Raw genomic sequence first — 17,868 nt, 5'->3', positions numbered from 1 at the left:
GTTAACACACACCTTCGGTACAGCCAGTCTCCCTCTGTGTGTGCCCTTCCTTTCTCTTTCATAGTGTGCTCCTCTTCATTTGCTGCTACTCTCTCTGTAACTCTCTACTGACTCTATGTTTTTGTTCCTCAGTCTCTGCCCCTGCTGGTGAACTGGACCAAGGTGCACACTGATGTTGTCATTCGGAGCCTCCTCCACCAGCTACTGCATTCTAAAATATATAAGGTGGGTAGCCGAAGTTCCTACCAGGGATTGTGGATCCAGGTTTCAAGTCTAATGATAGCTCGTGGGCGTGGCTAGGAGTGATCTTTTGTGGTAGTGGGATACAGGTGCCATTTGTTCCTTAGTTCCCTAGATCCCTAAGAGAAAGATCAGAGATTCTACCTGGTTGTATGCGCTGTCCTCTTTTGGGCACCTAATGATGACATCACTTCAACCTCCATATGTGCTCAAGATCTGAGTAGATTGTGATCAAACCCAACCCCACATGGTTTAATGAACTAAGAAGTCTCTGAAGAGCCAAATTAACCTCCGCCCTCAAGGAATCCGTCACCAGCACCTCACTGGCATAAAACTGGAGGCTTTTAAAATACCTTGCATGAGGAATTTAGGTGACCATACTGCTAGGGTAAAGGGCACTAATGTGCATCAAACTGACACCTATTCACACCCATTTTTGAGTTCACTCTATGCACCTTACCCGTAGCATTTTCTTGTCCCTGGAGAGCCACACATTCATGCAGGCCCTATTGTGCAAGGGTGGGCAGTAGTTTTTTGTTGGTTCAAATCTTAATTCATAGCCAACTTTATAGTGGTGCGACTGGCGTCCGGGCACCGGGCACCAAACTCGGGGGGCACTGACTTTTGAAATAGCTTATTAATTTAAAAGCTCCTGCTGCAGAATTCCTTGTGTGACCAGCAATATTCGGGCAACGAAAAAAATGCCAAGATAACTCTGGTGATTAATGCCAGCTGGAGAGAGATCGGTGTTTTGTCCAATGGGAGTTTTGACTCACCCAAGGTAGCACAAAGTGTTAATATACCTTGTGCAAATAATATGTACCAAGCAGATCAAAGAACTGTATTTGATGTGGATAGCTCAGTGGGTTAGTGTTTTTGTCACTTAGATCCCTTTGTAACTTGCAATTCATAAATTACAATCCTAATTTGGCACAATGAGCTATGAACTGTCATCGAAGACACACAAACTGCAAGGTACAGGGTAGAATCAGGGCCGGACTGGCCATAGCGGGCACCGGGCGTCTTCCCTGTGGGCCGGAAGGGTGGGGGCCGGCTATGGACCAGTGAGGGCCGGTTTTGCAGCAGTGCTGCAGAATCGGCCCCTTGTAACAAAAACACAGCAGTAGTGTTCCCTATAGCCTCCCTTGCCCCCCAGGGCCTGTCAAACTTAATTGCCAAGGCTGGTTATTGATCCCAGTCCGGCCTTGGATAGAATGTTATTTTTTTCTGCAGTCTTTCATTATCCCAATGTTGCTAAAATGTTATGTTTGGGTAGAAATAAATTCTTATTAGTAAAGTCATCCCCAAACACAGTGTTGCATTTCAAATCCTGAGTTTGTGCTTCTCAAGGCCAACCACTTTTAACATAGAATGTCTACCAGTATGGATGGTATGTAGCTCCTACACCCTGTTGTCTTCATTGTCTTGTGTCACATTTCCTATAAACTGATTCATACACAAATGGTTCAATGTCTATGTATGATGTATGGGTGATGCAAAGTGCTCTGACACCTTACACTGATAAGAGATGCACTATAAAGAAATTGAAATTGAGATGAAGGGAACAGCTGGGGAGTGTAAACGAGGGAATCAGTGGGGAAGGAGGTCATTGGGGGTACCAACAATGACTGTGGCACCAGTCGCCACCAGCACTAAAGCCAGCTCTGTGTTGATTGGTTAGTATTGATATACAGGGCCACCATATTCAAAACTCGACTTCCAAGTCGAAATTCGTCGGTTCAGCTTTTCTTAATAAAAGCCCAAAAATATATTCTGCTTTCTGTGGGCTGGGGAGGGTGGCACAAAGTAAGTGTCTATATCTGTGATTTGATTGTATGAATGTACACTCATTAAGGCTCAGTTCCATGTGTTCCAGTTAGTGTAGTGCACTTTGTATCAGTTTCACATGTAATGCCCATTTCATTTTGTCCACAGAGCAAACAAGTGTGCAGTGTCTGCATTGATAATGGATATTGAGCTGTACTGCTCAAGTCACGTTTCAGATGCTCACTGAATATGACTCCTTTCTTTCTATGAATGCACAAACTATAAATAAGTCTTTAACATCTTTGGAGTGTTTCCTCAAATGGTAGAGGCAATGCTCACCATTTTCTTAAGATAAGATATGCATTTGAGGGTTATCTGCAAAAAGGTTTTGAGAGATTTGTACTTGTAGGTGTTAAGTTAGTGTTTAAAACTGACTCAAAAAATCGTGTTTTTTAATTTATAATATCCTTGAACATTAGTAACTGATACTGAGGGCATGTGCTGTCATTGACAGGATCTTGGTATTCAACCATTGAGCAGAGTGGTCTATAAGCATAAGCAGCATTCAGTAGCATGTCGCCTTAAATTTAATTTTACACTGTATATTTTGGAGTTTGAAATTGTGTGTTGTGTTGAAAGAAGTACCACGTAACAGTGTTATGAATTGTAGTAAAATGTACATAAATGTCTGGATGCCTTACTGTTTCAAATTCGTAATTCATGTGATGAAAGTAGTTTTTGCAAATTATAGAAGATAATTAATGGGTATGACATAAATTGACAGATTTTGACATCATACCTGAAAGGGCATTATGATTGTAATTAAGAACCTTAAAAAAGACCTGTCAGTTATGTTTCATCAGTACTGACATACCAGACAGTAATTCACTACCCACACACTTCAGATAAGCCATGGAATAGTTACAGTAATTGAAGGGCAATGTCTATAACCCCTTTCTACCACCTATACATTAGGGGATTCACGGACAGCATTCCGGCCTTTTCCTTCCATCCCTGTATTTGTCTGTGCCCTGCTGCTCTCCCTCAGAGCCTCTCGATGGAACTCTTGCAGTGCTAATGCCATCATGGCTGATGCTTTGGTTAGCTGCCCCGATAGGAGATTAGCTGGCGGCTCACCCCGCCGGTACAGGCCGGTCACCTACCTGCCGAACTCGACCTTTGTTGCTTGGCATACCGCTGCCTCTCCCGGGACATCCCGCAAGACCTTCCGGGACTGCCGCTGAGATTCACGGGTGTTGTGCCGCCAACTTCCAGGACTCTGCAGGACGGCAGCTGGGTCATTCGAGTCTCATTCCCCCAGACAAAACAGCATTGACATTGCTGTGACACAGTTGCCTTGTACCGGCGGGCTTGCTCCCCCCTTTTTCTGCTCCGAGTTGGTGCACCCATCTGACCATGCAACTGCCCTCCTCCTCTGGGGCTGCTGAATGGACGGGCTGCACTGACTTCCCCTGACTACAATGACCCTTCAGAAGTTTCGTCGCCCTCCGGCCTTCCTCCCGCCAGATCTGATGGCTTCCTTCTACTTTTCAGCCCTGCTCCGAAGGTATGTTTTCCGTGGTGACTTTGTGCTAAAAATTCTGTTCTCTCGTAATCCCGCCATTTTGTTTTGCGAATTAATTTGGGGTCCACGACTTGGATCCTCCATCTGGCGGCTACTGCAGATGCCTCTGATCGAATCTTGCCACTGGTCTCTGCCTGTGCCGTAAGTTGGACCCTGGCCCTGGTCGACCACTTCTGGAACCCATGCGCCCTTCACTTCTTGTTCTAGTCACGGTGAGGCACCCCTGTGACCCGTTCAGATACACGCCATTTGCTTTTTCGACCCAATGCAGTGCTGATGTCCAGCACAAGTTGTTGCTTTGTCACTGGTCCCCTGCCGGTTTGTAGGTTTGCTTACTCTGACTTCTTTTGGTATCACCTGTAGTAATGATCTTCATTGTAACACCTTTACTGTAGTACTGATCTTCATTGTTACACCTTTACCGCTCCCCCACTATTTTCCACGCTCCTTGGGACTTGCTCTCTATTGTTGTTTGTAATCCTAGAAATGGATGCAATTCTGTGGCTCGGTGTTTCCCTGCGCTATGTTTTTATTCTCTGGCAACTTATGTTGCTTTGTGGCACTGCTGATCAGCGGAATTTCTTTTGCTTGAACTCCTAGGTGCAATGTGAATTGCACAATGAAAGACAGAAAGAGGACCTCATCTTGGCAAAATAATCTATACATTTGACAGTACAGACACTTTTCCATGTATGTTTGAGACCAAGCAACATGGCCGATGCCCGTTGCAGCTGCCCAGTCAGCTAAAGAGGAGATTGGCTCTGGTTCCACCCCTCGGCCATCACCTACCCAGACGGATATTGGACACTGTTTCTCCTTGTCAAGTTCAAGTTTATTTATTTATGATTTTGGAACTCAGATGAGATCCACATAAAAGAATTAACAAATTTACTGCAATAACATATAAGCATAAATACAATACATAGAGAAATAGACATTTGTACCCTTCTAATATATCGCTAAGAAACATTTAAAAAAGTTATACAATTTAAAACAGAACATTTCATTTGGAGGGTTGTGAATAGCATCAAGGAAAGCAGTAGCTGAAAGAATGCTCAGTTGAAGACAAATAGGTTTTAACCACTTGCGCCTATGCACCATTAGGGCCTAGCACACGAAGATAACGTGATGCATATCCTGAGTTTTGATATTACAGAAGTCACATAAAGGTGAGGAGCCATACCATCTGGACATTAGAGAGTTCAAAGGAAGTAAATCCTGCCTCAGTAGAAACAGTAAACGCCGAACTCCGTGAGGGAGATTCCAGAAAACATATGGTTGGACTTTCCTCATTAGACAAGAGTCTATGGCTGGTGTAATACCTTTCTTCGCTATACAAGCCTCCCTATCCAATCTAAAACCTAATTCCCAGGAGGCCAACTTCAGGGTAGATTTCAGATGATATGCCGATAGAGTGAATAGAACTGATTCATGTAATTGCAAAAGATCGGCAGCAATTCTGAAGTTCTTTACAATTAGCGAGTATTCATTAAAATTTCCCAATAACTCAGTTTTTATAAGATACCTTAAAGTGCCAGGATCTCCCTTTGCTAGGTTATAGACCCAGCGCACTATCCCCGATAAACCTTGAACCCAGCTTCTACGTAATCCGAATTCCTGTCTGAGGGCGGCTGTTGAGCTTGCTGTATTGACAGACGCTAGACTACGTAGAATTGTGCCTTCCGTTGCATTCAAGAAGCTCCAACTTTTCATGTCAACTATTTCCATACCATAAAGTAATGATGCTGGAATTTTTGCTCTATATACCTCCAGCAATGTCGCAAAATGCCTTCGACCAGTAGCCTTATAAAGTGTGTTATTAGCTGTATGTGCTTTTCACTTAAATTACTAGTAACTATTTTTCCAAGGAAAGTATAGGATTATAATACTTCCAGTCTTTGTTACCCCACACACCAGTGAAATTTCGCATATTTTGACTTTTTTCTACCCGACAGGCACATTACTTTACTTTTTGCAATATTTATCTTTAGATGATGCGCCTCCGCATATTCATATAAGGCATGCAGGCGACTGTTCAAACCTTTTGGTGTAAGGTCCAGGATCAGTATGTCGTCTGCATACATTAGACGTGCAATTGGGGCACCCCCCAAGATCGGAACAATACCTTTACTTGCAGATAAAACCTGAGGGAGATCAGCTATGTACAAGGAAAATAACAGAGGAGCCAAAGGCAACCCTGTTTTAAGCCATTTGCTGTGGTAATTACTCTAGATAACCCTCTTTCTCCGCCCATCAATACTCTGCACCAGGTGTCTGAGTGCAAGGCTCGAACTAAATTAATAAAAATAGGTGGCATCCCTAGAGGGAATAACTTTCTCCATAGCAAAGATCTATCCACTTTATCAAAGGCTGTGGAGAAGTCGATAAAGGCGCCATAAACTCCCCCTCCACGAACCTTGACATATTTCTCAGTTATGACCTGCAATGCAGTCAGATTATGTAAAGTACCGTGCCTTTGCCTAAACCCGGTCTGTTCATGGGGTAAGATTTCAGCCTTAAGCACCCAATCATTAATTGAGTTAAGAAGATGTTTTGCAAAAACCTTGCCTTAGCATCTAAAAGAGCGATTTGACTGTAGTTTTGTGGCAAGTCTCTAGCTCCTTTCTTGAAGAAGGGGACTAATATGCTCCCTTTCCAGGAGGGGAGAACAGTTCCACTAGCAAAACAGAATTTAAAAACTGGAAAAAGGATTTTACTCCAATGCTCACTCTGTTGTTTTATCACCAAGATGGGGAGCTCATCCGGACCCATCGCGCCCGAAGAACGCAAGCCCTTAATGGCTAGTTCAATGTCCTTCTCGGATGGTGGGCCATAAAGATGATTAACCTCGTATAGTGTATCGTTTTCACAGGGCAAACCATTACTACTGTATAATTGCTCGATGTATTCGACCCAAATCTGCTCATCTTTTGAGATTGGTGAAGGTCTAGATCTTAGACCGCAACCCTCACCAATTAAAGACCAAAATAACCTAGCTTGACCCCTATAGGAAGCTTCCCGAAGTTTAATCCACAAGGAGTCTTCATTCTCTCTCTTCAATCTGGCCATCACCCTCGTTTTCCTTCTTCTTAAAAGAACTATTTTATGATATCTTTCAAGGGTATAAAAAAGATATTGATCCCTAACCAGTTTATTTATTTCAATATTTAAATACCGAAGACAGTATGGGATTACTTTGAGTATTTTTGCAGGATAAGATTTTTTTGCTATAGATATTACTACTTTCAAAAAATTGCAGAAGCATAGTAGTTCATTTCCATCCCATTGAAACAAATTCTCCACAGTGGACTCCAAAATATTCGCCAAACTCTTAATAGCCCCGAAATTCCAGTAGCATCTCCCAGAATTGACTCCAAAATTTACCAGATCACTATTTATGTGCCATGTATCCAAAGGAGGGGGATTAAAATTTACACTAAGAACCAATACCTTGTGGTCACTAAGTTCTGTGTTACATACTGACAGGTCTTTCAGGAGATAGAAACGGGTATTGCCTGCTACCACATAATCGAGAATAGATTCACTGTTCTTAGATTTATGTGTGAAGTTAGCCGGAATGTCCGAGGGGAGCCTTCCATTTATTATTATACTATCTACCTCTAATATTCCCTCCAAAAATAATTTCCCTCTCTTATTGGTCTTGATATTCCCTGGGAATAGGGCTCGCGGTATCTGAAGTGATTACTCCTTGAGTTTATTCCTGAACAAGTCGAGGCTACAGTTTGAGATTTTACAATTGAAGTCCCCTAATAACAAATTGTGAGAAGGGGACTCGGAATCAAGAAGATTCTGTATGAAAGAAAAAAATCGTTTTTTAAACCTACATTAAAACATGCATCCGGGGGAATATAGGCATTTATCAATACAAGTGATTTCCGTGTCATCCTTAACTAAGTTTAACAATGTTATTGCCTGGAACAAATTATTAGGGTCTAAGTAATAAGTGTAATGCCATTTGATCTTGTTGGAGAGTAGGAAAGCCAACCCTCCCTTCGCATGACCTCTCCTCGAGGGAACTGCACTACCGTCCAACACGTAATAATCCCTTTCCACTAGGAATTTCCCATCCACCCAAGTCTCCTGTAGACAAATTACGTCAGCTTCTAAGGTATACAAATATAACAATTTTTAGGGACTATTCTTTAATCCAGCCGTATTCCACGAGATTATTTTTAAATCTATGTTAAAAATTGGAATACGGTTTAGGAGCAGAGGTGGATTTACTTAACAGAACACCTGGCAACCAGCTCCATTTAGAAACATCTTCTACCAAAGTTGGTTGGGAGGGTGAAGGTTTTTTATAGATCACTTGTCGTTCGTTTTTCGATATACAGACTTTTAATTCCTCAGTTTTTTTTGACGACCATCTGAAATACCTGGAGTTGCTCCATGGACTATCGGCAAGTTTGTAGATCTTTTATTACATGTTTCCATGAAGAAAAAAAGGGGTGACATCAATCCCCCTTATTTGTAATTCTTCTGACCATTGTAAAATATGACTTAATACTAGTTTTGAGTGAAATTTAACCCTTGCTATCTTCCCAACATCGGGGTTTAAAAGCGATACAACGTCTATATCATTTGACTGAATTAATTTCAAACGTTCAATCTCTCAAAAGCAGTTAAGGAGTACAGATCTATTTAGAATAAGATCAAAATCAAAGAGAGGAATAAAATCTAAGAAAACAGTATCTACAATTTCCTTTTCAGGAGTGAGTAATTTAAGAGCATGTTCAATTGCAATCATATCCGGAAAAGGTATAGCTGAAGGATTAAGAACTGGTATTGAACCATTTGAAGTAATAATCTGTTCACCATACCCAGGGTAACTAGAAGGCACTAAAGGATCAGTATTCAAGATTACTTTGACAGAGTTAGTTTGACCAATTAATTCTTGAGATAAATTGGACACAGAGTCTCGGGGAGAAATTTTTTCAGGCAAAGTCTCTATGTTGTCTTCAAAATTAATTTTCCTCTGTCTTTTTTTAAAGAATCTACGGGTTAGTTTCCTCTTTTTTTCTCTTCGCTTTTTTTGCTTGGCTATTACTGCCCTTTTCTCCTTATTTGCAGAATGTACGATAACCTCTTTTTCTTTATTTATTTGAGGTATAAAAATTGGAAATAGATCTTTATTTAACATTTTGTCAGGGTCGGTCAGAGTTTCTATTTTTTGATCAAGTTCGGCAACACAATTACCGCTGGCTGATTTTAATTTGCCAGCGGACTACTCCCCGCGGTAACCCCTATTTTTTTTCCAGTAAAATCTTGAGAGTTCTTATTTTGATCAACTTGAACCAAGTCTAAGTCTAAGGTTAAAGGAACACCTTCGGACTCATTTATGGACTTCTTATCTTTACTCACTTTCACGCCTAAGTTAGCAGACTCATGATGTGAACCAGATTCGGTCCCATATTTACTATTTAGTAATACCCTAAGTATTTGGGTTACTGTATCTAGTACACAATCAGAGCCGCCTACAAATTTTTCCAATAATAGTAAGATGGAAGATAGTAGGTGTTCTAGGGAGAATAAAGATTTGGATATTATATTTTCATTTCCAGTAGGAGAACTAGGGAGAATATTATTCATGTTAAGAACGGGGCTAGATGAAAAATTTACCTGAGATATAGAAAACTCTGATTTATTAGCGGGAGTACTACTATAAAGTTGAGGCCCTGGCGTTGCTAACACGTCTTGGGTATTGGTATGATTCAAGATTATGTTGTGTACAATATCAGACTGCCTCTTCTGAGTCACTATATCTATATCAGGAACTTTTGGATCCTCCTTAGGGGGTAGTGGGGGGTTATGCACTAACACCTCAGTTAGTTTCGTAAAGATGCCGTAGGAGGGTATGATATTATTTAATCTGGGCTCCCCCGAAGCAATCTCTACTTGCCTCTGTGGATCATGGGAATCGGGAAGGCCTCCCACCGCAGTATCAGAGGATGATTTCTCAGATAGTGACGACGCCGAATCATACACCTGATTACTATTATCTTTTGTTGAGAATATATCTTCCTCTTCGTTTTTACCCTTAATTTCTTCAGGCTTTAACCCCTCAGACAAAGCTTTATCCTGTCCCCTTTCCCATAAACTATACAATTGACATTTACCCTTTAACTGTAGTGTAGAGGTATCTTTATTACGCAGGGGATTTGATTTTGTCTTAGAACATGACCTACCCACTAGAACACGCCCTGACCTTAATTTTTTTGCCGTCATTTCAAAACCCAAACAAGCACCACCAAAAGTTATAAATCAATAGTATTATACACCAAACGGAGACTATGATAAAGCAATGGGACCATCAGATGTATGTAGACAGATCCAATTTCGAAGCCTTCTATAATTGCAATAGTGCAGAAAATATAATTGAAACAATAACTTCTTAGAAGAAAGACCTATTTCATGAGATGTTCCAAGGGAGAGGGCCCAGCCCAGCCTACTTCAGCCTCTGAGGGCCTCAGAGGGCCCGCCCTTTGCCCGGGCTTCGCCCGGGGTGCGACCCGCGCGCGTTCCGCGAGCGCGGGTCCCTGTTACCCTAAATAGTGAGAGGAGGTAGGGGCGGGAAGAGGACCAGCTGAGGCAAGTTTGAATCCGCACTGCCCGCTGGTCCTCGCAGTCCCGCGGGGTCCAGAGAGTTTCAGTTCACTTTCCTCAGTCCAGTGAGTCAACACACGAGAGGCGCCCGCGGAGTGGGGGCCGCGAGATGTGGGCTTGGTGTCCTGGAAACAATGATGTACACAGGGGCGATTACAGAGATCAGCTCCTGATGTGTTTTATCTAGGACCCCGATCAATATTGTGACCTCATGCCCCTATACGGCTATAATCAATACATATCCCTATAAACGGCATAATAATCAGAGCCATATTTCAGTAACTCGCCTCTGCAGTCCATGACAGTCCATGACACAGCAGAAGCCACTTCCTTAGATTCCTAGATAGCACACCGAGTTCTTTCGACATCCCAAACCCCCAGCAACCTGGGAAAGCCCCGCTTGCTTTGTTTTTATTAGTAATAGAACTCCTGCGAGCACTGTAAGAACGACCAGTTCTTAGTGACATCTATATTGATGTCTTATGTCCAAAAATGTACGTCAAACTCGGCACCTTTCAGGTATAAATATACCAACGTTGCCTTAAGCAAACACACGGTGGTGGTGAATACTGGAGCAGAACAGCTGTCCCCTTGCAGAGAGCCCAGCAGTTGCGAGAAGCCCACGGACGCTGCCCCTCCTCCTAGAGGCGCTGAGAAAGACGCTGTCTTTTCTCTTGCCGAGAAAATCCAGCTCCGGCGTTTCCAGCCTACCTTGCGGGTGACTGGGATATCGGGTCCTAAGAGGAGATACTCGACCTCCTGCATTCTATTCCAGAGGTACGGTGCTGACTAAACCCTTAGAGAGAATTCTTGAAACAAACTCTTGGCAAAACCAACTTAATTTAAACTGCTACTTACTTACTCCCTCCCATGTATTAGGCTTAGGTCAGGTACACCGGGGTAGGCGTAGTTAGAAGCACCAGTTGAGGTCGTTAGCCAATGTATATATATGAATGTATATATTTTATTCATTTTAACCATCTTATGGCTAAGAAACCATATCAATGCTTTTACAGTATTATTTCGTAATACTCCTTTTACTGTACGCACTTTTCATAATAACAAGTCTTGCAATTGTGGCAATTCATTTTTCTTGCATGAGAAGGAAGACTGCTCAATAAATATTATCTTTTATTGAAAACGCCCGTCTCTCTATTCTCTGCACTCTGGTGAAAGTAAATCTGCACAACTGACTGAGTGAAATAGCTGTCTACTGTTTCACACGACTCTAGAGATTGACTCTTATTCTGAGGAGCAAAGTTGTCATGTTTATGCGGTTGTCGGAAGCTGAATCCCTTCTTGTCTGAGCCAGGGAAGCTGATCACTTCCTATTCAGTCAAGAAAGTTTCCAGTGACCTCTGAGCTAGCTGGCGCAAACCTAATTTGAGTCTAACATAGTCAGTAGAGACCTAGAAGACCGCAGTCCTACGTCTACACTGCTGTTTATGTTATTCCAATGCGCAGGGCCTATAGGGAAAATAGGAACTACACTACATGGTGGCCAACGTTTGGTAAGGCGATAAAACTAAAGCAAGACGTTAGAGTAACTCAGTCGTGCTTTTTCACACAGACCCTTTCTCCCGTAAATACTCCAATAGACGTCTGGAGTGGGTGAAAGGTTAAAATCCGCCGGAACTTAGTAGGAAGAGATTCCTATGTAGAGTTTCTGGTATAGTCAACGTTGAAGGATACAGTGTTCCAAAATATTGTGCACCTAATCTCTGTTTCCTAGGAAACCTGCTCTGCAAACTTTCATTAATACAATGTCAGTAAATGGCAATAACAACGGAACCAATGAAGTCGCAGCAGACGCGAATCAACAGGGTCCCGATGTTACAGGGATTAATGAACCGGGTGCAATTATCATCCCGGCAAACATAAGAAAATCTATTACTTCGAAACTTATAGAAAACGGACTGACATCACGAGGTGGTACAGTCATTTTCGTGATAGAGGCACACGAATATCGGCAGACAGAGGTATTCTATTCTTGGATAAACTTTCCAGTGGCAGACGCTACAACACACGAGTTACACTATTATAAAATAGAGGAACCACCGGATGAATACGCTCCTTTCGAGGAGATTGAAATCCCATTAAAATACCAAGAGCACCTGCTCTGGTTTAAAGGCGCCCTAAAACATAATGATCACATTACCAGGCTCGGTCCACTAGGTAGACCAGGAGCAACGTGGACGGTTCTAGCCAGCTACACACCACATCCAGACATTGATAAAATGTCAAAAGAAGAACTTTTAGCACAGCTAAAATTACTAATTAAAATACACAGACAGTTAGTCTAATATGTAATCCGGACTGCAACAGTCCAGACAGCTGTTAATATTCCACAGCTGACCCCTCATCAGGGGAACACAAATAAAATTACACCACAGAACATAAAATCATGTCTTGGACAAACTCCCGCAAAACGGGAACAAATTCCTTTCTGGTTAGCACAGAAAATTACTCAAATAGAGGCAGTATTCCCCGAATACTACCCCTATTGAGAAACACAGAATTCTGACTATCTGCCTTCCAATGGGGGTCGCACCACATGTGGAGGACTGCGACACTTGGGGTACAGTCTTTGCTTCCATTTACACAAAAACACATGGTGTTCCGTCCATGGCAGTAATACCGGATGTGCTAAAACAAATTCAGAATGAATACGGTCCAGAACCTACTTTAAATCTTGGTATGAAATTACTGAAAGACTTCAAGCAGGTCTCGGCTATATTACTGGCCAACATAAAAGGAGAAGCTGCATCTGTGGCGATCCACCAGAAATTGAAAGAAACAGATATAACAGATCAACCAATTGAGCTTGCCAGAATTATAGAAAAATGCTATGAAGAATTAGGTAGAGATAGTTTGGGTGGGAAATCAGTAAAACCCCAACTACTCGAAAATCCTGAAAAATCATTTATTAAAAATAATCTAAACCCTCCTAAAAAGGGCTGGGATGGAAATAAACAATCCACTCCCAAAGAAAAAGTTTTCCAGTCCAGAGGAAGGTATCCTCGGCGGAGGGAAAGAACTCTTACTCGAGAACACCAGTCTCCCCAGAAGGAGCACTCTGAGAAAAGATATAACCTTAGAAATAGGGATAACTTGAAAAAGCCTGACAGATATCAAAGTATTGATACACGTCCCTCTCGATCTTTTTCGCAGAAATCGGAAAGAAGAGAACTTTCAGACCCAAGGGAAGAGCACACCAAGTCCAAAGACAAGGAACCTGCTCAAAGTAAAAAATTACAATTCCCAAGGAAGAAGGTAGCCAGTATTAGAGTAATCGAACATGCCGAGAATACTGAGGACACAGCTGAAAAACGGAAAGTGGGCACAGACAATACTAGACAGTGCAGCAGAAATCAGCATAGCTCGCAAGATCCTGATGAGTCATCTGGAGACAGTGGACACGAATGAATACATTCAAGTAGAAACTGCAGACACCAGAGCTAGCGAACCTCATAAGATATACGAAATAACACTGCGTATACAGGGAGACAAGACTAGAAAAATAAGGGGTCTATTTTGGGATAACCTCTCAAAAGGCTATGACATCCTGTTAGCCGAGAAAGATTGGCCCCCAGAGTTTGTCAGGGAGTGCCCTCATGGCGAAGAAATGATTATGCCTGCCTTCTCAAATCACATTCCAATGCACACTAAATATATATATGCAAGGAAATGGGCAGTAGCCCAGGCACCAGCATTATATAAAAATCATGTAGGATGGGATGAGGACTCTCCTCCTCACAAAATCCAGTTAAAAAGTCAACCAACTGCACAAAGGCAGTACCCAACTAAGCAAGAAGCAAAAAAACAAGTAAGGGAGATTTTAGATCAACTTGAATACCAAGGGGTGATTGAAACATGCACCTCTCAAATGAACAATACTTTGTTTCCTGTCTCCAAACCGGACGAATCGTACTGTCTTGGACTACAGACACCTTAACTCATGTTGCAAAACATTTGCAGTACAAAATTCGCATAGTGCTGCACTAATGAATAACATAGTTTGCAAAAAGTACAAAACGACATTAGACATATCTAATGGGTTCTTTTGCCAAAATATTGCACCAGAAAGCAGGGACTTGACCGCTTTCTCAATAATGGGCTCACAGAATAATTTCTGTAGGCTCCCACAGGGATTCAAGAACAGCCCAGGACAATTCTCAGCCAGAGTAACAGAGTTACTACAAATATATAATGATGAGGCATTATCTTATGTCGATGACATCTATCTCACAGACGACGACTTGGATACTCACTTGAAAAGAGTGAACACCATAATACTTGCGTTCGCAGCAGAGCGTTACAAATTCAACTTTAAAAAGTCAAGAATTGCCCATCTGACAGTCTTATTCTTAGGATACGAATTATCAAGTGAAGGAAAAAGCCTAGTGGACAACTTCTTAGAGAAGTACGCTGTACTCCAAGCACCGAAAACGCTGAAGAACTTACAATCGATTCTAGGCTTCCTGAATTTCGGAAGAACTTACATTTTAAACTATGCAGAAAGGATTAAACCTCTCTACAAATTAATAAAACCTGATTTTAAACCAATCAACTGGACTCAAAAACACACAGAAATTTTGAGATCACTGCAAACAGACATGTTAGCTAAAACAAAATTAGAAACACGTGACAATACACGCAACCTTGTAATCCGGGTCATCCCAGGAAGATGCGGATTCACGTACCTGACCTCTAATGAGGGAGAAACGGTATCAATAGCTTACAAATCACATTTGTACACACAAGCAGAAAAAACATTGAGTCTCACAGAAAATACTGTAAAGGCAGTGCAAACTGCTATAGCGAAAGAACGAGCACTAGCACAAGGCAAAAGGATCACTGTTCTCACAGCAGAATCAGCCTTTGAGGCACTATTCAGCCCAGTAAACCTGCCTACAGTGTCACTATATCCGAAATGGATACAGTGGGAAAACTCTCTTGCTGCAGAAGACGTGAAATACTATTTCGCCCCACACATGAAAAAACTGAATGATTTAAAATATGAAAAAGAATATCCTCTGCCAATCGAAATTCTCCCTTATAGAACAGTACTCCTGCATAATCTATACAGACAGATTTGTACAGCATTACAATGTAGAAGATAAATCCTATGATGCAGCCTGCGCGATTGTTAAAGGTCGCTGGCTCTGCAGTAAATTCAGACCGAAAATAACAAAAACTGAATCACTGAGAAAATGTTCGGCTCAGCGAGCTGAAAGCAGATCTTTAAAGATGGCGCTTGAAAATGCCGAACGTGAATTCACGACACTAATCGTGTGCGATTCGCATTTTTGCGTCAATTCTTACAATAATGATTTGCAGAACTGGGTTCAAAATGATTACAAAGATGATACAGGTGCCACAATCAAGCATAAAATGCTTTGGAAACAAGTAGTTCTTTTACAGAAGGAACTGCAAAAGACTCACGTTATACACACTCTGAGTCATCAACGTGATGGCGTTCACGTTGCAGGGAATTCATTGGCTAATTCAGCCACAGCGGAAGCAACTAAACCGGCTTCCGTAGCCACAAAAAAGCGTTCAGAAAAATATATAGACGGGGGAAACCATGCTGGCGGTAAAAACGTCTTCAAAAGGCAACTATGCAGCACTACCTGTGAACTACCCACTCAATTATACACACGTAATTGATGCAAACTCCGTCCCTTTTGCTCGAATTTCTGGAGTGGGGGATAGGGTAATTCCAAACACGAATCGGAGAATTTTATTAATAGCAGACGCACACATGGGTGAAGGTCCAAGGCACAAACAGATGAAGGAATCTCTGACTGAATTACAATCAGCATACTGGTGGCCGGGGATGAGCCTGCACCATTATAAATTTGTAAAGAACTGTAAAGACTGCGACAGAGACCGCAGTAACGAGTCAAGCGGAGTAATGCCATGGACATTTATGAAGGTAGCATAGAGCTATCTACACGTGCAATCCAGCGTCCTATTAATTGTTTAAGACTACATTCACTTAAAAAATGTGGCCCCAGCGCTCGGCTGACGCCAGAACTGTTATAAAAGATTTGCGAGTCTTTATCGGCACATACGCAATTGCCATGCTTCATTCTGACCAGGGTCCTGCTTTTAGCTCTCGAGCTTATAAGGAGGACATGACCAGCATGGGCATTGGATTGCGATTCTCTTGTCCCTTCCATCCTGAGGGAAACGGGGTAGTGGAAAGAAAAAAACGAGACATAAAGCAATCTATAACGGCAAAGGTATTAGGTTCGGGTGATGGGTGGGTCAAGCATTTAATAAGTGTCCAACGTAGTCTTAACACCCTGCCAAGAAATTCTCTAAAAGGTTTCCGCCCGTACGAATTATTGTTCGGAACTAGAATGTATGTTCAGGACTTAGATAGTCTTGCTTCAGTGGTAGAAGATAAGAAAAAAGACTTTGACATCAAAGATCGTTTGGCTGTTTTACAGGACTTAAATGAAACAAGAAAAGCCCTGAGCAACATAAAGTTAAAACAACAGCTAACCACCACTGAAGACACATCACCTGTCCCAGCAAGACCTGTCTGGATTCCAAAGATTGGGGATCTGGTCAGAGAGAAAATAGCGGTGAAGAAGGAATTTGGGCCTTCTTACAGAAAAGCAGTACCTGTCTTAGCAATCAACGGAACAAGATCAGTAGTACTACCACCCCTTACTGGTAAAAAGAAGAAGAGAGTTGTATCAATCAACCTGGTAAAACCACAATCATGTGGCCTATAATCAATAGCAGGCCCAGTAGACTCCCAAGAAGTAACAGAATACCCAAATTTGCTAGTATCCAAGAGGTTCAACCTGAAAGACTAATCACATTTGATAAACCTGCAGTGAATAAAAAAGGACTATGCAGAAATGCCATGGAACTTGTGCCTCTTGAAACACAAATTGAAACAGTTCGTCATGAAACACCAGTCTACAATGATGTGGCATCAGAATGTGCTAATTATTATTATTTTATTATTTTAACACTTATAAAGCGCGCTGTTGCCGGTCGGCGTCCTGGCGCTGAAGTGATAGTTCCTGGGTAACGAATAATACGGGTACTTAATGGGAGAAGAGCCATGTTTTAAGATCTTTCCTGAATGTCATCAGATTCTCATTATGTTTAAGGGAGAGAGGGAGAGAATTCCACGCCATCGCAGCTCCCCTAACAAAGCTCCTTCCACCCCAGCGGGACTTCTTGATCCGAGCCGTTTTAACCAGCCCTAGACTGGCCGACCTAAGTTGTCTGCCTGGTCTGTACCATTGAAAATGGTCCTGAAGAAACACCGGGCCAAGACCGTGCAGTGCCTTAAAGACAATGCAGAGGGCCTTAAACATAATCCGCTTCCGCACCGGGAGCCAGTGCAGTTTCTCCAGCTCCTTGGAGACTGAGGAGAACTTGGGCAATCCCCCAATCAGGCGGGCAGCCGCATTTTCAAGAACTTGAAGCTTGTTAAGCACCCCCTGTTGTGCCTCAAGAAAAAGGCTATTGCAATAATCGATGCGTGAGAGAACCAGGGCTGTCACCACCGTCTTTCTACTTCCCTCCGGAAGGAAGGGAAGAACCTTCCTAATAATTCTCAGGGTCAGATGTACAGAAGAACTCAACGCCTTGACTTGGGGTTTGAAGGTGAGTAGGTTGTC

At 42.2% G+C, this 17,868-nt stretch overlaps 1 protein-coding gene across 1 annotated transcript in view; it reads left to right on the top strand.

Moving 5' to 3' along the window:
* Positions 1 to 17,868, top strand: part of HEATR9 (HEAT repeat containing 9) — a 153,506-nt gene that overhangs the window by 33,145 nt on the left and 102,493 nt on the right. Inside the window, exon 5 of the mRNA XM_086928757.1 lies at positions 133 to 225. Within this exon, the coding sequence (XP_086784883.1) occupies positions 133 to 225 (93 nt within the window). The remainder of the gene's footprint in view (positions 1 to 132; positions 226 to 17,868) is intronic.

The sequence above is a fragment of the Lissotriton vulgaris genome, chromosome 7 (genome assembly GCF_964263255.1).
Source record: "Lissotriton vulgaris chromosome 7, aLisVul1.2, whole genome shotgun sequence".
Taxonomy (NCBI): Eukaryota; Metazoa; Chordata; class Amphibia; order Caudata; family Salamandridae; genus Lissotriton; species Lissotriton vulgaris.
This window is presented reverse-complemented; position numbering and strand designations above follow the sequence as displayed.